Below are 28,000 nucleotides of genomic sequence, written 5' to 3' on the forward strand. Positions count from 1 at the left end.
TCTGAGCTTTGATTGAGCAAAAATGAGCAGATTTTTTTCCCAAATTGGCAAATACTCAATTGTTAATTTTAACAATAACTGATTAAGGAAAGTGCTTATGATTTGCAACCCTAATAGAGACCCCAGCAAAAATCTCATTTTTTTTAATTAAAATGAAGTGTGAAAATTTATCATTCCCACAAAAATCACAACTCATATCTCAATATTTGTCAAAATAATCCCAAAAGTTATTTTTTAATTTGCATAGCCCTAATAATAACATACATAGTCAGAATGTAACAAAACAGTTGGATTTATTTTAATAGTTGAGATTTAGCCATTTGAACTCGTGCCAAATATGGTCTGAAAAATCTGTTGAGAGTCTGGAAATTTAGACAAAAAATTTGGAATTTTAAAATTGAAAAAGTGTAAAAATCTTGAATAGACATTAACAGCCGATTTTATTTGTTCCTTTTACCAAATGGCTGTACAGTAGTGTTTGATGCCTTTAATTCATTTAAAAAACAAGTCGCTTTTCTCCTTGCTGTTGTCTTGAAATTACATGTAGAAAAATAACACAAAATCTGCTTCCTAAAATTTCTCCTGGTTTGATTAAAATATATAAAAATCATATCTGAACGAAGAGAAACTGAATCCAGAAACTAACCCTCTTTCGTTGTGTTCAGTCTGCTTTCAGGGCGTTTTAAACAAAGCCGTAACTCTGCTTCTGTCACGTCAGAAGCTCTTTAAAACTCAAAAATTAACAATAAATTTTACAAATCGTCAACTTAAAAAGTGTGACAGATGTAGAGCGAGTCCTCACCTGCCTGATCTCACCCTGACCTCTAACCTTCGCTCTCGTCATCGTCCACCGCCGTGTAGATGACCTGGTTCCTGCGTTTGATCCGCGGAGTCGGGCCCCTGCTGCCGGGGGCCTCGGTCTCATTGCTGGTGCGTTTTAGGATTCGTACAGCTGAGGCGTCTTCATCCTCGTCCTCACAGCGTTCTTCCTTCTCCGCTCCAGCGTGCGTGCGAGCGACAGCTGGCGTGGAGTGGGAGGGAGGCGGCAGGCTCATGAGGTTGGACAGCAGATTCGGGGAGGCGTCAGATTTGGGAGCGGGGAGAACCATGCGGCTGGGGGTGCGGACTTCACCTCCAGGAGGCTGGTCTCCTTTTTCTGCTGCCTCTGAGTTTCCCTCCTCCTCTCCCTCCTCTTCCTCCCACTCGTCCTCGATTGTGATCTCATCAGGGTTAAATGAACTCGACAATCCAGAGGTGTCGGTCGGGTACTCGCTGGGCTCGTCCGCACTTCCTACGCTGCGTCCATCGTCGTCCTCCTCTCCTCCATCGCCGCCCTGAACTCTCCCCAACGCGTCGCCTCCCTGCCCGACGTGAGCGTAGAGGTCAGTGAGACCCAACGTGGCGCAGAGCTCGGTGGTCTGCGGGTTGGTGTTACAGCTGGGAGTGGCGTGCGGCTGAGGCTTGCTGGGGTCGTAGGGCGGCACAGTCTGGCTGAAGTTGTCTGGAATGGCGAGCTCGCCGTTGAGATCCTCCACCACCTGCATCATAGCTGCTTCTGAGGGTCTGAAGTCCCACCTGACGGGTACAGACGATCCGTGTTATAAAAGACAGCAACAGCCAAAACGAGTGTGAGCCGCACAGCTGTGTGACCCCTGAATTCCAACGGGTCCATCAACGGCGCGTCACGGCTACGGCACGTCCTCTGGCCCCCGCTTCGCTCCGCATAAAATACACGCAAAGTCTATTTTTGCCAGAGCTGCACAGAGCAGATCATACGAGGCAGGAAGTCAAGCAGCCATGCATCCTTTCAAAATAAAAGCGCCTAACCATGGACTCTGGATAATGTTTCACTTCAATAACGTTACATCAACATACATGTCTGAGCCTATTTTTTTCATTATTTAATAATTAATTATGTTTTTTACTAAAGCAGCCAAAAATCTTCAGTCTATTACACGTTTAACTGTAATTTTTTTATACTGATCAACAATTAATCAAACGCGGCCAAAAGTCTACTTTGTTCAGGCTGGATTGTACTCTGCAGCACAACAAAGTGGGTAAAAAATCAAAAAAACGAATTTAAACAGACGGAAAGGAAAGCATTTATATAAAGTATGTAGCCTACTCGATAGTGGCAGAATCACTAAAATCAGGGAAAATGAGCACTCGTGGGTCCTTTATACTTGGACGACGCATTTTTTGCCGCCTGTAATTTCACGTCTAATCATCTGCGTACCTTTCGTGCAGGCCGTTATTCTCTGGGGGGTTCCAGGGGTGCGGGGTGGTCCTCTGCAGACCGTTGGTGGCCTTCAGGATAGCGAGCCACTCTGGATCGTACTCAAGACCCTCAGATGAACCCGGTCTCTCTGGAACATCAACAACCTGCAACACAAGTGCATATATCATCACCGCCAACTCATTCCTGCACCTTAACCCTTTGAAATGTGAGCAAATTGCTGTGATTTATTCTAAAAACATGGAAAGAAGGCAATGCGCAAATGAACAAGAAATGACCCAAAAAACTAGCAAAAAGTTACATAAAAATTACCTGAAATAAAAAACACAAATGAAAGGAAAAGAACAAAAAATGAAAATGACCTAAAAAAAGTGCTAAAATAAAAAAACAATTAATACTACTGGAAAGACGACAATGAGCTACTTAACAAGCGACCCAAAAATCAGCAAGAAATTAGTAAAAAGTTACACGAAAAAAATAAAAAAATAAAAAGGCACAAGATATAAACAGAAAATGACCTAAAAAGGTGCTAAAATAAAAAATACATATTAACACTTATACAATATGTGTATATATATATATATATATATATATACACACATTTCCTGTAGCCTAATGTAAATAATTACAAAAATGTTTATTTATTTAGATTTTTCTCTTGTTATTTGATAATTTTCGAAAAATTCTGTGTCTCTATCCCCCTTTAAAAGCTATTTTTTAAAGTCATTTTGGTCACCATTTTCTGACTCTTTTGCACTTTGCGGGATGCTTGCTAGTTGCCGTTTTCCCCTGATTCTGAAAGAAATCAAACCAATGTGCTCACGTATCAAAGATGTGTGACACACATCTAAATGCAGCACAAGATGTTGATCCAGGTTTCAAAGGGTTAAACTCGACCGTGACCTTTCTCACCTGTAAGAACTCCCTGTAGGGCAGACATTTATCCAGGGACAGGAATTTGGTCACACGTGGGGCAGCATTACCTTTAGGCTAAAGACAAAAGCATTTACCTCGTTAATGTAATACACTGGTACCCAGGATCGTTAAAATCAGCTGCAGCTGCAGACAAACCGCCGCTCACCGGATGCTGTTTAACGGCAGCAAATTTCACGTGTAGATGTGCAGAGAACCAGAAGCTGGGCTGCAGGTGAGCGAGCAGCTCCTCAGCCGCAGGACTTCCCAGAGTGTTGGACTCCACCTCCTGACGCAGAAACTTCTTCTTCCGCAACAATTCCCCCGTGCTCCCGTAGTGGTAGATTCCACGAGGCCAGTCATGGCTCATGAAAATGTCGATGGGCATCTGGATCTTAGAGGAAATAAACACTTATAAATTGATATACATTGTTTAGATAAATAAATGGAGAACATTTTAAAAGAGAACAAATTTATATTTACCTGTTTTAGTTTGAAAACCTCAATATTTCGGATGTGGTAAACACTTCGAAGCGTATCCGGATTGTATGGAGGGAATTCATGGTGACCTTAAAGGGTACATTTCTTATGAACATCAAAAATAAATAGTTTCACAAAACAATAAAATCCTACAAATGTCCTAAAATCCTAGAGATGTCCTGATATCCCAGAAATGTCCTAAAATTTTGAAATGCTCTAAAAACCTAGAAACGTCCTAAAATAAAATCTGGGAAATGTCGTAAGTTGTAGAAATGTCCTTAAGTCCCAAAAATGTCCTAAAATCCCATAAAAACATCCTAAATTTCCTAGATATGTTCTGAGATTCAACATGTTAAAATCCTATTAATATGTCCTAAAATCCTAAAAACATGCTAAAATCCATGAAACGTCCTAAATTCCTAGAAAAGTCCTAAAATCCTGGAAATAGCCCAAAATCCTATAAATGTCCTAAAATCGGAGAAAATTCCTTAAGTCCAAAGAATGTCATAAAATCCCAGAAAAGTCCTAAAATCCAAGAAATATCCTAAAATCATAGAAACTTCATAATATCCTTTCCTAATCCTGTCTATAATGTCCTTAAATTCGACATAAATCTAAAACCCTAGAAACATGCCTAAATTCTGCAAATGCCTAAAATCTTAGAAACGTCCTCAAGTCCTAGAAACATATTTGGGGCCTCCTGTCATTTATTCAGACTGTTAAAAAAAAAACAAACCCAAAACTCACCCTTCCTGTAGTCCCGTGACTTGAAGATCCCTGATAAACCGCCAATTCTAATCCCTTTGTAGCGAATAACACCAGCATAACCTGCAAACATGGTGGAGTCAGGACCAGGAATCGACAGGTAAAAACAGACGGAATAATCACACCTGCTGTCTGCAGGGCCGTACCCAGATAATAAATGTTGGGAGCCACCCAGCCTCCGTACGGCAGCTCCTGCAGGTGGTTGGAGGCTTCGTGGTTCCCTCCGATGAAGATGGTCAGGACCGGAGCCTTCTTCTCTCCAGAATAATATCTGCAACAAGGACCGGAGATTTTAAGTGCTAAACCCAATGATGCACAATAATGATTATTTCAACCGATACCGATAAACCGATAATTTCCAGCTTCTCGTGGCCGATAAGATACCGATTACCTGAGGGTATGAAAGGCAAAAAGCTGGAAAATCACATTTTTGTGAAAACAAGGTAATTTTCATTGTGAAAACATTCGGAGACACTGGCACCGGCAGAGAAAGAGAGTGGACATTCGGAGACACCGGCGGAGACACCGGCGGAGACACCGGCGGAGACACTGTGCTGCTGACTGATGACATGTTGTGGACTGATCTCGCAGCAGCAGTTTGACGCAGCATAATGCAGTGTGTGTAGTACTGGCGGAGCGAAACCATGGCAACACGGGAGAAATAAAAGCAATTTATGCTTATTATTATCGGCCAAAAAATGTATTAAAGGAACTATCAGCATGACGTCTTAAGTCTCATTATTTCTTAGCTTCACTGTCTTTACCATTAAAGGTTATTTCAACTGTTTGGTAAAACATGTTTTAAAGAAAAAATGTTGACTCTCATTTGGTTTTTTGTTATTTTTTGTATAAAGTAACATAAGTCTTTTCATTAGACCTCTGAAATTATAACTTGTCTTTGAAAATCCCACCACACGGAGCATTTGTGTCTGTAGAGACTTCAGTTACTAACTTCCTGCAGGACGTGAACTGAAGGCAGAATAGTTTAAGACATAACGGCATCTAGTGGATTTTTTTTTGCATAATACACCTAAGCCCTGCGGCACAGATAGCTTAAACAGGTTAACTTAAGTTCATATTTCCTTAATTTAAACGGACTCAAAAGGTTCTCTACCCAACAGCTGAGCAGGATCTAAAGCATTAAATGCTTTTACTTAAATCTCGCAATTTTAAAGTATAAAAAATGAAGAAAGAACTGACTTGTAAAAGGTCTGCATCGATCTGTACTTCGCTGGTACCGCCATGCACATCATGTCGCCTTCGTTTCGCACTGCTTGGAAGTCTCCACAGCAGAGCAGCAGGTCCACTTTAACCCCTTCCTTCTTCTCCAGGTAACCGATTGTCTCGTAGATCTTGTCCAGCTCTCCATGGCAACAGCCTTCCACCGCGATCTTCATTGTGCACAAACAGGTGAGCTGCTGATCGTCCGATAAAAGTCACGGCGGGGGTCGGTTTGCTTTGTGTGCCCACCGAGGGGCGGTCAGCCTCCACACAGATCCTGAGGTCTGCTCCTTTGTGAAGAGGAGTTCGGGGATCTGTGAGGATACAAAATAAAGTTCAAAACACCGATTATGCTTTTCCTTCCCCTAAAAGTACCAGCGAAATGTAGTTGTACATTTGTGGAATAACAATAAAGTATACTATTCTACGCAATTAATTCATAACAGGAGAGTAATAATATGGAAATCACAGTACTTCTAAGTATCAGAAGCTTTTTGATAAAATGTGTCATAATACATAATAAATTAACCCTCTGGTATCACTTTAATGTACGACCACATAAGGCCGATTAAGGACAAAAATGTCCACTTTCAAAAACTTTTAAAAAAAATATTATATAAATTTTTTCCCTCCACTTATAAGGGTTAAATCTTTCAATCATCTTCAGTCATGATCAGAACTACCAAATATTTACACATTTTTGGTAACCCCTCGAATGCCAGTTTGATTATGATATAACTGTTCATATATACAGTGACTTTTATGCAGTCCTCGTTTGACAGTTATTTTCTGCTTTCACGCTCCTTAAATGTTAGAACATTATTTCTTGTCTTCATTATAAACTAAATAAATTTGGATTTTTTTGGACGGTTGATCAGATAAAAGTTGACATTGAAAACATTTGCCTTGGGCTCTCAAAATTTCACTACTGTCTTGAATTTTATTGACAAAATGATGAATTGAGAAAACAGCTGGTGGATTAATAAAAAATGAAAATAATCATTAGTTGCACTCTCTTTAAGATATTTTCTTTTTTATTTGACAGTTTTCTGTTGACATTTTTACTCATTTCTTGCTATTTTTTGGTCCATTTCTTGTTAAATTGCTCGTTGTCTTCTTCACATGCTCCAGTGTCAATAAGCTCAGGTTTAAAAGGATTAAATTACAATTAGGACAGAAGAGCCAGTGTCATTTTTTCATATTTTGTAAAAAGAGTAGCCTAAAATGATAATGAAATTAAATTCAGGAGAGAGGCTGTGACAAATATCCAGCAACACACTTGACATAATAAATAAATAAATAAATTTATTTTTGGTGTTTTTGAAGCTTTTAGCTGTTTCCGTTGATTCAAAACGTGCACATTTAATCACTTTTGTCTGATAAAAAAGGCACTCAGACTACTATACGTGTCCACAAGGCCTTTGTAGTAATTTGTGTACTTACATATAGTTTGAGCACATTATTTAGTAGTAACATAACTGCTGAAATTATCTTCAAACCAAAACATGCGATAGCTAGCTAGACTGCGCAGTTTATCGCTTTAAACGTTACATCGTGTTTAAACGACAACAGTAGTGACTCATATCTCACGTGAACACTCATTTTAAACAAAATAAGTCAACACACTGAGTACTTACGGACACGAGAGAGCTGCTGAAGAGTGTCTGTGCACTTTAATGTTCCGGAAAATCACAAACTTTAACTGAAAATCATGTTTATGTTTCGGCCACGAAGAAACACGACAGAATGAATTTTCCCACCTCGCAGCTAACAGTCAGAGCGCATGCGCAAAACGTCACCGACGTTTTGATCACCGCCAGCAGATTCCACAAAAAAATAAAAATAAAATAAAATAAATAGTAGTATTAAAAAATATTAAATTAGTGATCATGATATTATATTATTAAAATGATTAGTATTGTATTGTTTCATGATAGCTTGGTTAAAAAAAATGTGAAGGAAAAAATTAAAAAATGTATTATATTTCAGTTAGGGACTGTTCACTATTTTTGGGGTGGTGGAGGGCAAAAAGGCATGTCAAATAATTTTTAAAGCACTGAGGAAGGGCTTATTTTTACAATTACAAAAAGTTATTATCAACAAATTTGAAAATACCAGTTTCACCATAAAAAATTATATAAAAGACATGCCCTAAGAACAACACAAACATAAAATAAAAATGACAGCAATGCATATAATTTAAAAAGTATAAAAATATGTCTCATCGGTACACAATCAAGCAAATATAATTTACAATAAATAAATATTCATGTAGATTTATCATGTCATACAAAAATCTGCAGTCCAGTCTCAGGAGCACCACCCCAGGTATGGGGACCCGTATCATTTATCACCTTGACAGCACAACAAAAGATTTCTTGTAGATATTTCTATTCACTGCAGGTAATCTGTAACACCTGTCTGAGGTTTGGAAGACATGTTTTCTTTAATTTTATATTTATTTATTTATTTATTTTTGAGAAAACACGCACTCCAAACCCAATTCTGTGTGTAATATTATTTTTTACATTTGCTTTCAAAAGTAAACCTGCCTACCAAGCCCGGGTTTGTAAGACTTTTTTAAATTTAAGTTTAAATAGATTTTTAATTTATTTATTATTTCTTAAGGAAAAAATGTACTCCAAATCCGAATTTTGGCAAAAAAAAATCAGAAAATATCATATAAATAATCATAAAATTATTATTATATTGCTTGAACATGATACAATAAAAAAAATACCAAAAAAATATTATTATATTGATAGCATTCAAACTGCTGGTGTAGTTTTCCGTAATTTTTGTTATTCTTGTATTATTATGAGTATTATTTGTAGTAATAACAGGTGAAATCCTGGTGTCGAATCTGCCTCTGTGAGACGTCACTACGTCACGTATATAAACAACATTTACCTCATTGACAAATCCACTGTGTGACAGACAGCTCGCTAACTTAGCGGTGTTGTTTTTTTGTTGTAAATCTGCAGCTGCTGCTCACAGCCGAGCCCGCGGAGGATTACAGCGACCTGTTTTTGCGCTCTAACACCGGCGGGGAGCGGCGTGATTCAGCGGCAGTTACTTTCTTTAAGAGCCGCTCACAGCTGCTCTGGGGGGCGGAGTGTCTGCAAAGTGCTGCGCCGATTGGGGCGCTCGATCGGGGGAAGAGAGATGGCGTGTTTGTTGGAGGCCCCTCTCCGCATCAGTGTGCTGTCTGTGAGTGTCACTGTATAATTTTTAAAATCGCATTGTCACATTAACGGCGTGCTCGCTCCAATAAAGCGTGTTTATTGTCATTTGATCACTTATTTAAAGGAGCTACGAGCTGTCAAACTGTGGAGGGTTCATATCTGTTAGCCTGCGAGCTAAGTTAGCGCTGTAGCGGTCCGCCTACGTAGCTTAGGGTGACAATAGTTTTATATCCTGGCCTCTCCCGGACGGGCGGGTACGCTCTGAACACGCGAAACAGTGTGCCCGCTCGCGCCGTCGGTGTGTCGCGAAAACCAAATCAAACGAACAGAGTAGCTGTCAGTGTCACTCGGAATGAGTTAGCAGCTAAATGCTAAAGTGAGAGTGCTGTTTAAAACACGTTAAAAATAAAATGCACAATGGAAGATAAGTTGTCAGAATTGGCTGTTTTGTTACAGCCATCTGACGTGATTTGTGCGTAACCTTCGCGGTTCGCTAATCACAATAGCAAAGTTAACGTTAGGTAAGCTAGCTAACGAAAGGTGCTCCAAGAAGCTAACCGCTACGGTCAAGCTAACGAAGCTAACGCTGATTGCAGACTTCTCGAGGAGTTTTCTGCCGGGAAAAATGGGCTTTGTCAGCGGCCAAAAGTCTAGAAATTAGCTCCACTGTGATGTTGTGATTTATTTTAATAGGTGATAACGGCTGTCAGGTGCAGTTTAGTTTAAAGTAAGGTTAAATGGGTCGCAAAAACGAGCGTACTCTGGACTTCAGTGGTGAAACGCCTCCACGTTAGGTGCATGCAGAGGGGAGACTCTCAAGGGACTGTTCTTAATTTATCATTGAAGGGGTGTGGCTGGGTGTGATTTTTTTTGACGTTTTGTTTTGGTATTTTTACCCTCTCTGAAGCCACATATATTTGCATGCAAGACCCTACCTACACCATAAATTAGTTAGATTTAACCCTTTGAAACTTGAGCAAACTGGTTTGATTTTTGTCAAAAACATGGAAAACACACAATGAGCAACAAAAGATGAAATGCCCCCCAAATTAGCAAGAAATTAGTAAAAGAAAATGACCTAAAATCAGTTAAAAAAAAAAAAATGAGTAATTAACTGTAGTTATTGTAACAGTAAATAATAAGTGTTCATGTGTGTTTATTAACACACATTTGCAAGTTGATTACTAGTAAAAATTAAATTAGGCCAATGAATTTTTCTATGTCTGAAAGGAATTTTAAAGTGTTAAATATGTATTTATAATTACAAATGTAGTTCTTCCCTAGCTTTTCTTATCTTTTCCCTAGACATTTTTCCCTAGAGTTTTAAAAAAATATTTTTAGTGTTTTAGTTTTTAGTTTACTGTAGGAATTGAATGATGCTATCAGCAGCAACCGGATGTAATTTTCATAGTAGCTGCTGATTTTAATCAACTCCAAATATGTATCAGGATCAAGACAAATTCTACTTTCATTTTTAAAACTTTGTTTAAAAAATAATTAATAAATCTGCCCTCTACCTTTCTTCTAAATCTCCTAATTTCTGCAAGTTGTGGAACATTTTTTACCAAGTTGCTCATTGCCCTTTTGCACAAGAAAAGTGTTGTCCCACCAGGCTTTAAAGGGTTAAAAAACTGACCCATTGATGTTTGAAAGATAAAGGCAAAATCCTGGAAATGAAAAAGCCTTGGCTTTTTCCACTGTTGCTGTGCATGCTGATCAATTAATTGTTAACTGTTAATTAACTGTTAATTTGTCAAAAATTTGAATAAAACATGTAAGGGATTTTGATGGAATATCACTATATTAAGTTTAGATATTTTCTTGTCTGACAGAAGCATTCAGGATAAATACTGCAATCTTTATTTATAGAAAACATTTTCTTTAAAAAGTGAAAGAAGGGAAAGAAATTCACATTCAGTCATTTTAATTTGCATGTCCCTCCTCTAAGGCATTTTAATAAAAAAGTCCCTTCCCAGTACTTAAAAAAATGATTTGTCATGTCTCCCCCTTTTTGCACCATCCCCTCCCCTCTCATAAATAACAAGCAGGCCCTAAGATTATGTAGTCACTTCTATTTTATTACGCCTTTGAGCAAAAGCAGCTCTGTTGTTTTATTTGTCGTCTTTATGAGATTAACATTCACGCTAAATTAAAATAAAAATGAATCAGAGAAAGCTTTGTGCAGGCACCGGAAGCCAGCAGACGCAGCATGTGGTCAGCTGGCTGCGGTTTGCTCCTGTGGGGTCGTGTAGAAAGTTCTGGGTTAAGCTGTCAATGATATAAACAAAGTTTTGTGGTGTCACATGCAGCCACCGGGTGCCATGTGTAACAGCTCTAAAGGGCCCTGCCATGGATGCTGCTGCTGTATGTGTCCCTGTGCATGCTTTTATTTTAGTTAAACTATCAAAAATCCATTATTTGAATTTATGTTTTGTTTTTCCTAATGTTTCGAGGTCTTAAAATGCTTGCTATTGTTCCAGATAATGGAGAAATAATGCGACAGGCTCTTTATCGCAGCCGTTCAAATGTATTTTAAAATGTATCAAAGGTCATTCTGTTTAAATCAGTACACTATATTATTTTTTATTGTGTGTTTATCTGTGCAAGAGAAAAGTTGAGCAAGATACAATTTTGTTAACTCTCTAGTAAGGTAGCCCAGCTGGTGAAATGTATGTCAGTGAATTTTGTCACTAACGTTTCTGTTATATTTCTCCTCAAACAGGAAGTCACTGCCACTAGTCGCCATTATGTTGACAGACTGTTTGACCCCGACCCACAGAAAGTGCTGCAGGGAGTCATGTGAGTTCAGCAGAACTTTATTTATATATATGTTGTCTTCTCTCGTGCTCACGGCAGTAAATGACAGCCCGTGCTTTCAGGTGTTTGCATTTTGAAGAGCGGGTATTTTATTCCATTGTTTCATCGCAGCCGGTCAGAAATGCGACGGTTTAACGAGCAGCATGACCTCTGTGTTTACATGCAGAGGCTTTCACGTGATGATCTATTTGAAAATGCATTTCACTCATCAGTGTGACTTCATATCTTTCACTCACTCTCGGTCTCTCGATGTGGTGACCTGGGCTCTGACTATTTCGTTATTTTTAACTTCGGGGGAGCCTAGCTCTGGTTACGGCTTGTAGCGCTCCACTAGCAGAGCACCTGACTGACTTGACTGCCTGCTCCAGCTGTACTTTTCCATTAGCTTCACTCACCTGCTATGTGATATCATCTGGGACACTTGCAGAGAGGAAACGCTGCAGGAAAAAACAAGACAAAATGCAAATGAAGCAGCTCGTTCTGTGTCCTACAACAATACGTTTTGCATCTGCTTGATGTAAACCTCCTTTGTTCAGATATGGAAAAGTCCCGGCTGACCTCTGTCTGCCTCCTGTCCTTTTCTGACGATCTGACGTCTATTCACCAAACTTGTATTACATAAGGACATAAGGACACCCCTGGATGAAATGCATGTTCAGTGAAACGTAATGTGCTTTGCCTCACATCCTGAAACCTGGATCTACATCAGTTTTCGTATGCTGTGTACAGACGCCTTTTACAGTCTATTTCACCCTTGAAACCTAAGCAAAGTGATTTGATTTTTTTCAAAAACATGAGGAAAAAGTCAATGAGCAACTGGGCAACAAAATTGCAAAAATTAGTAAAGTTGACAAGAAAATGACCTCAAATTAGTTTTAAAAACTGAGGGGATAAAAAAGAGGTAAAAATGCCCAGAAAATTCTTTGTATAATTATCATTAATATACATTTAAAATTATGTTACAGGAAAAATGTACTCATATTAAAACAATTTTGGGTCATTTTCTTGCTTGTTTTTGTTTTTTTCACTTACCTTATTGAAAAATGTCCAAAAAACTATATGTATAAATATGATAAAATATATTTAATATTATGTTAAAGAACAACATTTATACGTATGTTTATATTTCCCCCACCACAGATTTCTCTGCTTTAGGGTTTTTTAGGGTCATTTTCTTGTTTCTTTTTGTTGTTGACTTTTCTTTCTTTTGCTTTATTTTTTTTGCTAATTTTCTGCTAATTCTTGAGCCATGGTTTTAAAGGGTTGAAGCATGTTTGTATTTTTTTTTTATTAGCAGAAGTATAGCTATTGTAACACTTTAGATTACGGCCTGTAACATATAAATTATTTATTATTATTTCCCAGCTTTACATCTTGTTTTTTGCACCTACTTGTATTGATACATATTTTACTGGTACACCATTGAAACTGTAAATTGGGACAGAATATACTGTACATTGCAGGTCGTAAATGTTATATTTGTTATTTAACTTTGTTAAAGATAATCCTCGTGTGTGTATCTGCCTTCACAGTGACATGAAGAATGCCGTCATAGGAAACAACAAGCAGAAGGCCAATCTGATCGTCCTGGGAGCCGTGCCGAGGTACGTCTCTGCACACGCTCACTTCCGCTCCTTCAAACTTCATCTTTTTTTTCTATTTTTTTACTTTCTGACTAATAAAAAATGCATTCAGCTACACTCAAGATACAGATTTGACATTGGTGTTACATAACTTGCTTTTGTTTAGACACTAAATAAAAAATGACAATAGCTGCGTCTGAAATTCCACACTAACACGCTTTTATTTGGCTGAAACATTGTGTTCAGTACGTCTGTACTGCGGTTTCTAAATAAGCTTGAAATAGCCGCCCGCAGATGCCGTTATAGATGCGACCAAATCGCTGTATTTGGTTTTACTCACCGTTTGTCTGATGGTTCTTCAGGAGTCGATGGACGTGCAGGATGCGTGCAGAGCTGCTGGACGAGGCTGAACCGAATTATCTGATTATCGCGCCAAAACAAAATCAAAAAACCCCCAACAAACATTCCCACAAAATACAAGAAAACAAAGTTCAAATCAACGCGCCGATAAACTGATTGATCAAACAATAAAACTAAGATTTAACCAAACCTGAGGCGGTCAAAGGCTGTGTTCCTCTGGTGTCTCCCCGGCTCTGCTAATTTGGCACAGCTGCTTTAACGAGAGGATCCTGAGATGCAGCTGAGGTGATGCATTCAAGCGACAGTCTGAAATCTCATTATTAAACCAACAGAGCGTGAATTTCATACAATTTCCTAAAATGTTAGTTTGCAAACACTGGACTTCACACGGGAATAAATATCGCACATGTTAATACTGTAATGACGACATTGTTTATAACAGCAGACGGCGACAGAAGCAGCTTTGTAACATCATTCAGTAATAAAATCCTTTTTTAATTTGAATAAAGTTGGTCATGAGTCTGCTGCATGACGTGCAGCTCAGTCAACATTATATAAAGTATTGTGGTAAGGATACAACATATGACATATTACATGAACTGAGCTTTGTTGTGACACGTTTTGGGCTTTTTGTTAGTAATGCTGAAATATTTAAGAAATGATTTGGACGGCGCGTCGATGAGTTTGGCTTAAAATGCTTAAAATGCTTATGCCAGTATTTAGCTATATATATTTGGCATTGTCCAAGATTAGCTGATAGAGACAGAGAGACATGAAAGGGGAGGACAAACAGTCCAGTTCTTGTCCCGCTGATACCTAAAAAGTCTAAAAAGGCACTGAATTCATTAGTCTAAAATAAGGCTTAGTTTGCTTTATATTCTCTTAAATCAATATTTCACAACTGTTAAATATGCTAAGACATTTGAGGTGGTATTTTATTAATCTTTTTTTCTGACATTGAATCCGAAAAGGTCCCAAATAATTGGGTAACATAAAAAAAATAGTAATAATTTACAGAATGTCTCTCAAATTAACATCACCAAAGAGTCATGTTTTATCTTTACAACAAATGTTTGAAAAAATAAAGAAAAATCCCGTCAACCTTTAAGTAATTAACGTTAGTATATGTTTTTTTCATTTAATTCTGGCTACTTCATTTAAATCTACTTCCCACACTGTTTTGTTGCAAAGCTGGTTGGAAATCGACAAAATATCCCTTTAATCACCTGTAAAAGTGAATTTTAAGCTTTATCTGGCGACGAAGATGCCTGTTACGTAACGTTACACAGTGAGGTCGCCAGCATTTTCTAACTGCAGAAGTAACCTGAGCTGAGATTGGCACGTGTTACCTCCGTTACGTGTCTCTGCCTGAAAAGGAGGCTGTTAGGAAGTGCCGTGATAATTTCAGCTCAGCGTCTGAAAAGAGACGTGCTTCTGCTGTAAACCACGTTCAGTGATATGCAATTTCGGACGCAGTGAATGTCACAAAGTACGAACTGGACAAAGAATAAGAGTTCAGCTTACAAGCATCATCCACCTTCTCCTCTAACACCCTTTACAGTGAACGTATTTCAGTTTGTGTGTGTTCATCTGTTGCAGGTTACTGTACCTGCTGCAGCAGAGCTCGTCCAGTCTCGAGCTGCGGACAGAGTGCGCCGTGGTACTGGGCAGCCTCGCCATGGGCACCGAGAACAACATCAAGTCCCTGGTGGACTGTCACATCATCCCTGCCCTTCTTCAAGGTTAAAACACACACACACACACATACAAAAGCATGCACATATTTAACTGCAAAGGACAAAATGTTTGACTTGAAGAGTTTTCAGCAGCTGTGCTTTGTGCTCGCAGGTCTCTTGTGTCCAGACCTGATCTTCATTGAAGCTTGTCTCCGATGTCTCAGAACGGTCTTCATCAGTCCAGTCACCCCTGTGCAGCTGCTCTATACTGTAGGTTGTCTTGTAAATACAACACACACACTAAACACACACACATTAGTCAGTTTTCCTCCAGTTGAATGTTATAGCTGCTGGGTTTGTACAGTCATGAAAAACCTGGAAAAGTCATGGAATTTGCAAATATCAATTTTCAGGCCTGGAAAGGTTTTAATTAAGTCATGGAATTTTGTTTTACAAACTTGTATAATAACACATGATGTTTTCAGGACCGTCAGAAATGTGAAAATCCAACAATAATTTCTGTTTTTAAACTTTGAGGCTGTGGTACGTTAGTGTTATTTTGGGGATTTTTAAAGGCATGTTTTCTTTAAAAATCAGCAAGAAAATCAGCAATGTTTTTCTATTAAAATCGCCAAAAAAATAAAAAAGTTTAAAATTTACAAAAAAGGGCTTTTTTTTCCTCCAAAAGGTTGCCAAAATTTTTCAAGAAAAAAAGGGCAACATTTAGAAATTAATAAAGGGCAACATTTAGAAATTTTATTTTTAAAGAAAAAAATCCAAAAACTTAAATAAAAATATAAAATAAAATGGCCAAACTTTTTTAAAAGAAAACATGCCTTTCAAACCTTTCAGGCCGATGGGTTTGGAAAAAAATCCTCAGCTAAATAAATACAAAATTAATAATATTAATTAATAATAATTTAAAGTCCCTCCCCAGTGCTTAAAAAAATAATTGGACCTACCTCCCCCTTTTTGCACCGCCCCTTCATCTCTTATAAATACGGTCCCTAAGATATATTCGAGTATTAAGTTTTAATTCTGTTCTGAATTCGTTATTTTTCACAGTAATGTATATTTAAAAAAAGATACTATATCAATGGTCGTTTCAGAGAATGATCGATCTATAAAATTTTCCTCAAAGTCCTGGAAAAGTCTTGGAAATTTATGGGTAAAATGTGTGTGAACCCTGAACCATTTCTAACTTTTCCCTTTTTATTTTTTTAAGGACCCCACTGTGATTCCCCATCTAATGTCTCTACTGAGCCGCTCACAGAGAACGCAGGAGTACATCACGCAGATCTTCTCCCACTGTTGTAAGGTATTTGTTGGTATTTGTACACAGACGCGGTGGAGTCCATCACACTCGGAGCCCGGCGGAGGTTCGGCACTGATCGGTTGTTTTTTTTGTCCTCAGACTCCGGAGCACCAGACGGTTCTTTTTAACCACGGCGCCATCCAGAACATCGCCCCTCTACTCATCTCGCCCTCTTATAAGGTAAACGGCGGTTTCCGTGAGTGCGTTTATTTACCCGACTGGATGAGACGACCTTTGACCCTCCCTCCTCTTCGTCTCTGCAGGTCCGGATGCAGGCGTTAAAGTGTTTCTCGGTCCTGGCCTACGAGAACACTCAGGTCTCCATGACACTGGTGAATGGTGAGTCTCGTCTTTTGTCTTCTCGTCTCTTCCATTTGTCTTATTGTCAAGACTCTTTTCGTCCCATCAACTTGTCTCCTCATCTTCACTTTGTCTTCTTGTCTCATCATCTTCTCTTTGTGTTCTCTTGTCTCTTGTTTTCTCATCTTGTCTTTGTCTTTTCATGTTGTCTCTTCTCTTTGTCATCTCGTCAAGTCTTATCATCCTCTTGTCTCTTGTATTCATCTTCTCTTCGTCTTCTTTCCTTGTCTCTTCTTTGTTTTTTCGTTTCGTCGTCTTCTCTTCTTCTCCTTCCATTGCTTTGTCCTCTCATCTCTTTGTCTTCTCATCTTATGTCTTATCTTTTCTTCGTATTTTCATCTCTTCATCTTGTCCGTCTTCTCGTCTCATCTCTTCATCTTTGCCTACTTGTCTCTTTATCTTCATCTTCTTTTCGTCTTCTCTTGTCTCTTCTCTTTGTCTTCTCCTCCCTTCATCTTTTCTTTGTCCTCTTGTCTCGTCTCCTTGTTTTCTTCATTTTGTCTCTTCTTTGTCTTCTCTTTGTCTCCTCATTGTCCTCTCTTCATCCTCCTCATCTTTTCTGTGTCTCATCTCTTTTCGTGGTCCTCTCATCTCTTCATCTTTTCTTTGTCTTCTATTGGTCTTCTGGTTTCATCTCTTCTCTTTTGTTTTATCTTTGTCTTCTTTTGGTCTTTCCGTCTTCTTTTTTTGTCTCTTCTCTTTGTCTTCGCTTTTCTTTGTTTTCTTGTTTTCTTGTTGTCTTCTCTTCTTCTCGTCTCAACCCCAGTGTGTCTGTCTTTTTGTCCCCAGTGCTGGTGGACGGCGAGCTGCTCTCTCAGGTATTTGTCAAAATGATGCAAAGGGATCAACCCATTGAAATGCAGCTAACAGCAGCCAAATGGTGAGACGGGACGTTTTTTAATCACAGTTCATGTCAGTATTTCCCGTGTAAGTTTCCTTTAAACGTGTGACCTCCTCTCCGTCTGTCCCAGTCTAACGTACATGTGTCGAGCGGGCGCCATCAGGACGGACGACAGCTGTATAGTCCTTAAGGTCAGGCTTTTTATGAGACCTTTGCAACTGCACCTCTATTTATTATTATTATTATTATTATTATTAATATTATTATTATTATAATTATTATATAAGTCGCACACCTCGTTAAATTTGCATGTGGCTTCCTGTTTTCCACAGACTCTGCCGTGCCTCGTGCGAATGTGCAGTAAAGAGCACCTGCTCGAGGAGCGAGTGGAGGGTGCGGAGACGCTGGCCTACCTGATGGAGCCTGACGTGGAGCTGCAGAGGATCGCGAGCACCACCGACCACCTGGTGGCCATGCTGGCCGACTACTTTAAATACCCGAGCTCTGTGTCGGCCATCACCGACATCAAGAGGGTGGGTCCGAGGCCTGAGCCTTTACATGTAACGTTCATACATAAATACTGTCCGTGTAAGGCGGGGATATCACGCCGTTATGCCGCCTCGCCATTCTGTATATAAAGTCTGATCGCGGGAAGGGGGGACAGAGCGGTCTCTCCTCTGAGCGACGAACAGCGCCGTAACGAGCGTAAACATAAAGCTGGAAAGATGTGGTCTTTTGGGGAGCACAGGTGTGATCCACATCCATGCAGCAAACTGGGAAAACAGTGATGGGGACGTCCTTACGGTCCCAGCAGTGGACGAGCTCAACAGGGTTCCCGCAGATTCTTATAAAAAGTCTTAAAATAAGGCCTTTAATGGCATTAAAATGCCTTAAATCAAAAGTCTTAAAAATGCCAAGACATAGAAAGCAGGATATTATGAATCATTTGTTCAGATGCTGCATTGTAAAATATCAAGAAAAATTGATAATATCTATTTTTTAGAAATGTTTTGTATTGAATGCCTCTTGCATTAACGTCACGCAGATCAGGATATACAAATATTAGCGCGTTAAAAATTTTATTTTTCTAATACTCGAGAAAGTTTCCCAACGAGCCGCCATGTTGGTTGTTACAGGATTAATTTTCTCATTAAGGCCAATTAAAGGTTATATTTTAGTTCAGCACAGACGTTCAGACAGTCTAGATCAGCTGCTATAATCAGCTGTGATATGTATCCGGTAATCCTCAGTGTGTCCGAATGTCTTCGTTTGTGAATTTTGTTCTAAAGAGAACGTCTAATTATATATGCAAAAAATGGATGTTTAGATTTATTTCTTTTTAAATGAAAAAGTTTTGCCACTTGTTGACATAATGCACCACTTTACTTTATGTCCGCTCCGTCACCTGCAGCTGGACCATGACCTGAAACACGCACACGAGCTGAGACAAGCCGCTTTCAAACTTTACGCCTCGCTGGGCTCCAACGACGAGGACATCCGCAAAAAGGTCGCCTCTCCTCGGGTGTATTTTTTGTTTGCATTTATTGTTCTCATACATATTTAGATTGTAATCCATCATCTCGATGTTTTTGGATTCAGATCACAGAGACGGAGAACATGATGGACCGGATAGTCAGCGGCCTATCAGAATCCAGCATTAAAGTCCGCTTGGCGGCCGTCAGGTACGAAACGAGTCTTTAGTGACACGAAAGTTTTAAAAATAATTCTATATTACATAAAAACATGGAAAATGGGCACGATTGCTTTTTAATTTTTAATAATTCTTTAAATTAGCTTTCTTAATAATGTACCTTTTTCTCTACACACAGTCAACCCTTGTGCATCTGCTTTTCTTTTTAGTGTTTATGCTATTTTATGACTACATTTTTTTTAAATTAAAAAATATATAATATAATGTAATATAATAGAATATAATATAATTTTTTTTCATTTAAAAAAATGCTCTCAGCTTTTATTATTGCCACATGAACATTTCAGTGAAATCACCAGAATACACGCTGAAGACGGACGTTTTGCCAGAAATGTCCATGTTGCAATATTAGTCTTTTTTTTTTAATTTAATGAATTGATACTAAAACACATTTTGTTGAGAATTTGTTGATAATATCTTGATGACTTAGGTATTACACTGGACTTTTAACTTTATTTTTTTTTTTTTACAAAATTCAATGCAGTTGTGACTAAACGTCACGTTTCTGTCTGTTCATTTTTGTTTTTCTTGCAGGTGTCTTCACAGTCTTTCGCGGTCAGTGCAGCAGCTGAGAACCAGCTTCCACGACCACGCGGTGTGGAAACCCCTCATGAAGGTCAGTGGAGTTTTAGTCCGTACAGCAAAGCACATTTCTCCTCGTGTTTTTAAGGGAAGAAATTAAATTTGGATACTTACATACTGACCGAGATGTTGTGTTGTAGCTGTTGCAGAACGCCCCCGATGAAGTCCTGGTCATGGCCTCGTCTACACTATGCAATCTACTGCTGGAGTTCTCACCCAGCAAAGAGGTACACAGACTGTCAGTCACACACCTGTATTACAAAGTACACATTATTTACTTTAATATTGAGGGTGTTTGTTTGTGTTGATCTGCAGCCCATCCTGGAGTCAGGAGTGATTGAGTTACTATGCAGTCTGACTCAGAGTGACAGTCCTGCACTGAGGGTCAATGGGATCTGGGCCCTGATGGTAAGAAGATTTACACTTGTAGGCTTCTTAAAACCATCAAAACCGTGAAAAAGTTCACTGAATATTTGCTTTCAGCTGTTTGGATGGAATAAAATAAGTTTTTTTCTCAGTTTCTTTTTAACATTGTGCATTCAAGGTTGCAGTGAGTTAATATAATAAAGCAGATCGATGTTACAGTTTTACACAGTGAGTCATACTGGCAGATTATTTCAGTGCAAACCGTGCATGTGTGTTTGTGCGTGTGTGTTTGTGCGTGTGTGTTTGTGCGTGTGTGTGTGTGTATTAAGAACATGGCGTTCCAGGCCGATCAGAAGGTGAAGGTAGAGATCGTTCGGTGTTTGGGGACAGAACAGTTGTTTCGCCTGCTATCAGACCCGGACACCAACGTGCTGATGAAGACCCTCGGTTTGCTGCGCAATCTGCTGTCAACACGCCCAGTAAGAAAGACACACACACACACACACACACACACACACATCAGCATGAGAGACTTAAAGGAATACTTCACCCCTCATAGATCATTTGTTTATCAATCACTCACCTCATGTGACGCTGAATTCCTGAAGAAAACTTTTTCTTGCCTTTACAGTGACAATTCTTGATGAATTTCTAGGAATCCAGGACGTCTGTAGGATTTTAGCGCTTATTTAGGATTTTAGGACATTATGGTCTTAGTTCGGACCTCTGTCAGGGGGTGCGGGGGATCCTCCACTGTCACTTCTTTTGATCAACAAGCTCTGTTTTAAAGCTGTTTTATGCTCTCTGACACCTTACGTATACTAAACTATTCCCAGTGTGAATCACTATGTTTTTACTGTGAATTAGAAAATAGTTTGGGGGCCAGATTTGGCCCTTGGGCTATAATTTGAGTATCACTGCTGCACGCTCTTGGTATCTTCACTGCTTTATTAATTTAGCACTTAAGTGACTCAAAAAACGGGAGGTCACGTGTGCTTGCTGAAACGGTTAACAGGGGCTTTTATTGCATGTCACAGAAAAGTTTTGGTAATTCACCTGAGCTCCGACCTTCAGTCCTGTCTCACCGACTCTGCAGATGCTCATACACGTGCACGTATGTGCTGAGTGTGTTTAAACTCTGCAGAAATCTTCACGCGTACTGATTCTCTCCCGCTCACTCCGTCAGCACATCGACCAGATCATGAGCTCTCATGGGAAGCAGATCATGCAGGCCGTGACCCTCATCCTGGAGGCAGAGCACAGTATAGAGGTCAAAGAGCAGGTGAGCCCGCCCTCCCTCCGCTTCATGCTTACAAATCCTTTTCAGACAGAATTCATCCTTCAGCTGCACGAAAAGGCCGCATTGCGTTGTGGTTTTAGCATTCAGCAGGTCTGATTACAGGCTGCGAGGTCGGTCGTTATTCACGTCCGACAGTGTTTGCAGAGCTGGAAGCTTATCAGCAAGATTTTTTTTCTGAATCACAAAGAACAAAATGTTAAGATAACGTCTCTGATGTAACACTGTTCTTATCTGTCAGACGCTGTGCATCCTCGCCAACATCGCCGACGGCAACACAGCCAAGGAACTCATCATGACCAATGACGACATGCTCCAGAAAATCAAATACTACATGGTACTTTATATGAAACCATCCGCTGTCATCAGATCAGATGTTTGTTCTCTTCACTGCTGACATGTTGTCACTGAGGTCTCATGGGAGGCAGATCACGCAGCGTGTCGAACCAGCTGAAGACTACACTCAGTACGTTAGCTCGCAGTTTAGTGGAGCAGTAAGAGCTCGATTCGGACTTTAACTGGACTCCTGTCTCTGTCCCAGTATACAAACACTGGGGGAGAATCTGTTTATTGACTGAAGTCTGTCCGACCGCAGGTGCAGATCTGCCGTCTTTCAGCTCGTAACTACAAACCCCGACTATTTATTCAGTCTACGGTATCGGCCACATCGAAATCATAAGTGTTAATTTACAGTAACTTTGGGGTAGAAAACTGCTGCGTCACGTACATATAATCAACGCCGCTGAGCAAACTCTGCCTTCATCGACACAAACATTTTTTGATCTTGCTGTAAAATAGCTGTTATGACGAGGATTTGAAGCAGTGAAATCAAAAACGCTCCACTGAGAAAACATTTTACTCCAGAGAACGATGCTGATATTGATTTTGGTTAAAGTATGTTTTGGCTTCATCCACAGCAGCATCATTAGCTTCAGTGCTGGTGCTGTGGGACTGTTCTTTATTTATCAGAGGAAGGGGTGGCTTTTTTTATTTCAAACAAACATAAATTACTACATTTTTAAGTCGTATGTCCCTCGCTGAAGCCAAAATTAAAAACACAAGTCCTTCTTAAGTGCTTACATGTTTTTAAATGCCTGAGCCATTTTGCGGCACCCTTCTGCCCTCATAAATAACGAACAGTCCCTATCTGTTAACACAGAGGGAAGCGAGGGACACGCACAGAACGCCGAGTCCAGTTAAAGTCCGACTGAGGTGTTTACATGACGGAATAACTCGACTTCCAATCACATTATCTGGTCGCGTTAGTCCGGTTTCAGTCATATTAACTCAAAATGTGACTTTTTCTAACGTGATGTAAACGTACTGAGTGTCAGCTCTTTGTTCAGTAGTTAGACCTGTGACTGAGGTCATGTGACCTGTGCTTTTGTTCTGTTTTCCCTCACCTGTAATTTTCCTGACTTCTTCCTTTAGGGGCATTCGAATGTGAAACTGCAGCTCGCTGCCACCTTCTGCATCTCAAACCTGATCTGGAACGAGGAGGACGGTAAGAAAAAACATGGTCCCCTTTTGGGGGACAGAAAGGCACCGTCTCATATGGAGAGGAACAGGAAAATGCCAAAAAGCGAAGCTTGAGGATTTCAGAACATCTCTAGGATTTTAAGACATTTCTCAGATTTTAGGAAATTTCTCTGATTTTAAGGTAATTCTTGGATTTTGAGACATTTGTTGGATTTTTGGACGTTTCAGTGATTATAGGGCAGTCTTTGGATTATCATTTATTTCTTGGATTCTAGGACATTTGTAGGATTTTAAGGGACTTCAGGACGTTTCTGGGATTTTAGGACATTTCTGATATTTTAGGACATCAGGGTCTTAGCGAGGTCCTCTGCTGGGGTGCAGGGGATCCCCCACTGGCACTTTTTTAACAAACAAGCTCTATTTTGATGCAGTTTTATGCTCTCTGGCACCTTATGTAAAGTGAAGTACAAAATACTTCTGTCAGGTTAAGTATCACTAAAGAAATGACTCAGTAATTTATGCCTGAAGCCGTTACTGAATCAAATATTAAAGGTGTTACAGTGAATGTTTTTTCATCTCTGCTTTTTTTTTCTCAGGTTCTCAGGAGCGTCAGGACAAGCTGAGGGAGATGGGCTTCGTGGACGTCCTGCACAAACTCACCCAGGCCTCTGACCCCAACCTCTGCGACAGGTGAGCGAATCGTAACCCGCACAACCTCCTCAGCAGACGCCTGTTAAATATTTGGACTGACTGACTGTCTCTCTCTCAGGGCGAAGACGGCGATGCAGCAGTACCTAGCGTGACCTCAGAGGGGAGCGCTCTGCCCTCTGCAGCCAGCCTAACTAACAATCGTCGGGAGGACGCCTGCCGCTGGGTCTTTTGTTTTCTTGTTTAACCTCGAGGCTTGTTTTGTTGCACAAAGACACCTTTTTTTGGACCTGTGGCTGGCCTCCCCTCACCTCCCACCCTCCACCTAAAACCACCCTCGACAGTTTAGCTCACTCCAGACCTCGGCTTGGAGACTCTGAGACCGCGGTTGTCAGGAAATCAACGGTTAGGAGGGATTTTGTTTTCAGTTTTTTTTTTTTTCAAACAATGAAGTGATTTTTTTTCTTTTTTTGGGACTTTGTGATTTGAAATTTTCTTTGTTGGAGTGCAGCAGCCCGACACCAGCGCCACTGAGGTGCTTTTGGACTCCCGACGGCGGAGATTCAGGTCTCAGAGAACCGGACTACGAGGTTTGACTGTTGGACAGCAAAGCTTCCCAGTTTTATTTTTTCTAATTATTGCTATTAATGATAATGTTTCCTCAAGGCGTCTGAAGCAAGGACACGTTTAGAAAAAACACAGACTGCCTATTTTGAAATTTTGGGTGTTTTCTTTTTTTTGTGGATACATACCTCGTAAATATATAAATATATATAAATATAAACATAAATATATATTTTTGGATTTTTATTTCCCCCCCCGACCCTCTGTTTTTGTTTTTTTTTCTTCAGTCACTCTGAGTCATGATTGTTTGGCACAGAAGGGCGAATCCACTGCAGTCTGAATCCAGTACGGATCTGACTTTGAACACGGTCTCTAGAGGCCAATAAGGAAAAAAACGTAATTCCCATGATTTATTTTTTGTCTCGCGCCGTTGTGGTTCTGCGTGCACTGTCACATCTGTCCCACTTTATGATCCCAATGGGAAATGTAGCTCCAGAGCGTTCACTCTGTCTCCGACCTGCCCGGTTACGACTCAACAGGCACGAGTTCACACAACACCAGAGATGAGAGGATGCACGTATCCTCACATCTATTAAAGAAGTCTGTTGCTGTTTCTGCAGCCTCCCTCCTTTTGTGTGTTTGTTAAAGGACAGTTCTCCCAAAAATTAACATTCAGTCATTATCTCCTCACTCATGCTGATGGAAAGTCAAGTGAAGGTTTATAGTCGACAAAACACTGCCGGAGAGGGTTAAATCAAATGTTGACCAGAATTTAAATGTATAAAATAATTCATAATAAAACCACAAAATGTCTCCATACTGCTCGTTTGAAGTAATTAAGTGTCCTGAAGCCCCGACGTGCCAAGTTGTTTTGAAAAACATCACTGCTGTCATGTTTTTAGCTTTGTTTTGGACTGTATATTCAGATGGATGACCCCACTTCCCCACACTATATTTAGGTGAAGCTAAAATATCCGAGATACGGCTGCTGCCGGAGTCTGCACGGTAGCAATATCCGCGGTGGGCGTGTTCCCGCCCATTCACTAACATGGAGGGCGGGCTTTATGACCTGTACCGCAGTCAGACACCGGGGGGCGATCGAGATTAAAAAGCTAAACTTTGGGGTAACTGTCATGTTCATCTTTTAAAGAACTTGCGCATACATGAACGCGGTTCCCACACCAGGAGCTACAGGCTACAACGAGGCTGAAAACATGACGCCAGTGACGTTTTTCAAAACAATCTGGTACATCAGGGCTTCAGGACACTTGGATTATGTTAGACAAGCAGTATAGACATTTTGTGGTTTTATTATGTATTTTTTTAAACGTTTGAATTTGCTTGAATTGTTTTTCCCCGTGAACCTCCGGCAGTGTTTTGTGTGTTTTGACTATAAAACTTAACCTCACTTTCCATCAGCATGTGGCTGAGCAGATAATAGCTGAATTCACATTTTTGGGTGAACTATCGCTTTATAAAGGACTAATGAGAGGGTTTTCTTTCCTTGGAGAGGCGAGCGAGGGCAGAGTAGACGAGTGAAATAAAGGGGGAAGGATTTGCTCCTGGAGGCCGAAGTGCATCCACAGCAGCGGAGTCAAACGCCACATTGTGTTTCTCTCTCGATCGTATAATTTCTTTTCCCATCAGGATCTTTCTCGAGTGTTGTTCCCTGACATTTCAAACCTTAATGAAACTGATAGAATGAATGTTACCATTGAAAATATATGCAGTCCTGAAGAAGGATTACCTCTGTGTCGCGTCTTCTTTCTCCTCGGCGTCACCTTAAAAAGCAGGCTGGGTTAAAGTCGGGCTGCTTCGAGGGATGCACTGATACTGATAGCGGGTGTTTGGGTATCGGCTGAAGCCAGCATGCAGCCTGCAAAGGATCGAGAACTCTGACAGTTTACCACACATGCATTAAATATTAATAACCTGCTTTTATGACGATCAGACAGACGCTCGTTCACTTACGTGCAAATCTGTGCCAGCGCCGCGCTCTTCTTTTGTCAACTTGTATTGGTCAACTGTAAAAATATTTTGGGGACATGATTTAAACCCAAGAAACCAGAGCAAATTGGCTAGATTTCTCTCTAAAACATGGGAAGAAAGCAATGAGCAACAAAAGGTGAAATGACCCAAAAATTAGCCTGAAATCAGCAAAAAGGACTACAAAATGATCTGAAAAAAAAACACACAAAAAAATAAGAAAAAGTGCTTTTTAATTTTTGTTTGTTTTTCTGTTGTATAGAGAATTGCAGAATGTTTTGGGCAAAATAAAAGTAATGGAAAAAAATTATGAAAACATGGAAATTACCTGGAAAAAGTGCTTGAAAAAAATAAATTTTGTAACAATTTTTGAATATGTAATTTAATAATTATATAGTTTATTTCCTAGACATTTTACCCTATCTTTTAATCTACTAATTTCTCTTGAGCCGGGTATCACATGGTTAAGCCATTAACTCTTTGAAACCTGGATTGACGTCGTTTTTCTTGTGCTGCATTCAGATGCGTTAAAAACAGGAGAAAAAAGGCAATGAGCAACTTGGAAAAAATGTGCTGCTAGAAATTGGTAAACTTAAAAGAAAAAAACATATGTATATATTTTCAAAGCAGAGCTGCAGGTGATCTTTTAAATTATTTTACAGAATAATTCAAATTTTTAAGCAGTGTATTAGGTAAATAGCTTGTTTTTTAATTATTTTTCTTTAACTTGCGTCTTTGGTGATGTTTTGGGGTTTTTTTGTGCAAATTTTCAGATAATTGTCTTTTAATTTAATTTCTTGCTAATTTCCGGGTCATTTCTTCTTCAGTTGCATTCTTCACATTTTTGAAGGAAGTCAAGCCATTTAACATGTTTCAAAGGGTTAAATAAAAATACCTATCCAGTTTGGTGATGTTTGGACAAACTGTCATTGATTAATGCACTTTTTTGGAAGTGGTGGCGCCCCCTGTTGATCAATTTCACATTTTTATACATCGCAGGATAAGCACCGCTCCACCCCGCTTCGTCTTGGCGAGCTGCTGGAAACATCAATGAATCCAAACTGGTAGAAAAGATTTCTGCACACTTGAATCTTTGCAGATTATCATCAAACATCAACAAAGAAACGAAAAAATCAGAACAAATCAATACAACTGCACATAAAAAGAACAAAATGCAGCTACCGGCACTCTGCCGACACATAACGCCGTGCACACACCTGCAGTAGGACAAAATCTAAATTTAATCCGTCGGCCTCGGTGTCACCGATAGCTGGTATCAGTATCAGATCAGTGCATCCCGAGATGCTTCACGTGTTCAGTCTCTGCAGTCTCACATTACATCTCTCAAATATTGACTAAAGAAAGCACAGAGATACTGAGAACTTCCTGTTCAGTTTGTGTTGCAGCTGATGGTCTCAGTCGGTCCCAGTTTGTGCCTCTCCTGTTTAAGCACTAAGTTTAAGAGTTTAAGTCACAGAAGTAATTATCAGTTTTTATGAAAAGTGATGCAATGTTTCAGAAACACGGAGGATTTTAGATCCAACTTTCACAACACGTTTTTAAGTCTGGATAAGAAATGTATTTGCTACAGGACAAAATAAAGATTTTTGACCTGT

The 28,000-nt window shown here is 39.7% G+C and overlaps 2 protein-coding genes across 3 annotated transcripts; one reads left to right on the forward strand and one right to left on the reverse strand.

Moving 5' to 3' along the window:
• Positions 1-205: 205 nt before the first annotated feature.
• Positions 206-13,802, reverse strand: dbr1 (debranching RNA lariats 1). 2 transcript variants are annotated; one of them, XM_042494230.2, is made up of 10 exons: positions 13,540-13,802; positions 12,012-12,053; positions 5,594-5,928; positions 4,540-4,664; positions 4,376-4,456; positions 3,632-3,717; positions 3,318-3,542; positions 3,149-3,226; positions 2,237-2,382; positions 206-1,575 (listed from the first exon to the last, which is right to left on the reverse strand). In XM_042494230.2, the coding sequence occupies exons 3-10, from the start codon at positions 5,788-5,790 to the stop codon at positions 825-827; spliced, it is 1,689 nt and encodes a 562-aa protein (XP_042350164.2). In that variant the 5' UTR covers positions 5,791-5,928; positions 12,012-12,053; positions 13,540-13,802; the 3' UTR covers positions 206-824. The 2 variants fall into 2 exon arrangements, with proteins under 2 accessions (XP_042350164.2, XP_042350163.2); XM_042494229.2 differs by lacking the exons at positions 12,012-12,053; positions 13,540-13,802 and adding an exon at positions 7,252-7,410.
• armc8 (armadillo repeat containing 8) lies at positions 8,515-28,000 on the forward strand. The gene is made up of 22 exons (XM_088083728.1): positions 8,515-8,824; positions 11,522-11,598; positions 13,149-13,220; positions 15,159-15,301; positions 15,408-15,505; positions 16,461-16,553; positions 16,650-16,730; positions 16,814-16,889; positions 17,700-17,790; positions 17,882-17,942; positions 18,084-18,284; positions 19,163-19,258; positions 19,351-19,433; positions 19,997-20,078; positions 20,185-20,271; positions 20,360-20,452; positions 20,740-20,889; positions 21,597-21,692; positions 21,949-22,044; positions 23,139-23,211; positions 23,783-23,876; positions 23,956-28,000. The coding sequence occupies exons 1-22, from the start codon at positions 8,780-8,782 to the stop codon at positions 23,987-23,989; spliced, it is 2,022 nt and encodes a 673-aa protein (XP_087939854.1). The 5' UTR covers positions 8,515-8,779; the 3' UTR covers positions 23,990-28,000.

Source organism: Plectropomus leopardus, chromosome 10 (assembly GCF_026936395.1).
Source record: "Plectropomus leopardus strain MGB_pleo_1.0 chromosome 10, ASM2693639v1, whole genome shotgun sequence".
Classification (NCBI taxonomy): Eukaryota; Metazoa; Chordata; class Actinopteri; order Perciformes; family Serranidae; genus Plectropomus; species Plectropomus leopardus.

What these genes read in the sequence shown, in the direction of transcription:
- armc8 (XM_088083728.1), top strand. Translation starts at nt 8,780, where the DNA reads ATGGCGTGTTTGTTGGAGGCCCCTCTCCGCATCAGTGTGCTGTCT. An exon ending in CTCCATGACACTGGTGAATG is followed by an intron (nt 16,890 to 17,699) that starts GTGAGTCTCGTC and finishes TTTTGTCCCCAG; the next exon opens with TGCTGGTGGACGGCGAGCTG. An exon ending in ACAGCTGTATAGTCCTTAAG is followed by an intron (nt 17,943 to 18,083) that starts GTCAGGCTTTTT and finishes TGTTTTCCACAG; the next exon opens with ACTCTGCCGTGCCTCGTGCG.
- dbr1 (XM_042494230.2), bottom strand. Translation starts at nt 5,790, where the DNA reads ATGAAGATCGCGGTGGAAGGCTGTTGCCATGGAGAGCTGGACAAGATC. An exon ending in AGGTTTTCAAACTAAAACAG is followed by an intron (nt 3,543 to 3,631) that starts GTAAATATAAAT and finishes ATTTCCTCTAAG; the next exon opens with ATCCAGATGCCCATCGACAT. An exon ending in AATAACGGCCTGCACGAAAG is followed by an intron (nt 1,576 to 2,236) that starts GTACGCAGATGA and finishes TGTACCCGTCAG; the next exon opens with GTGGGACTTCAGACCCTCAG.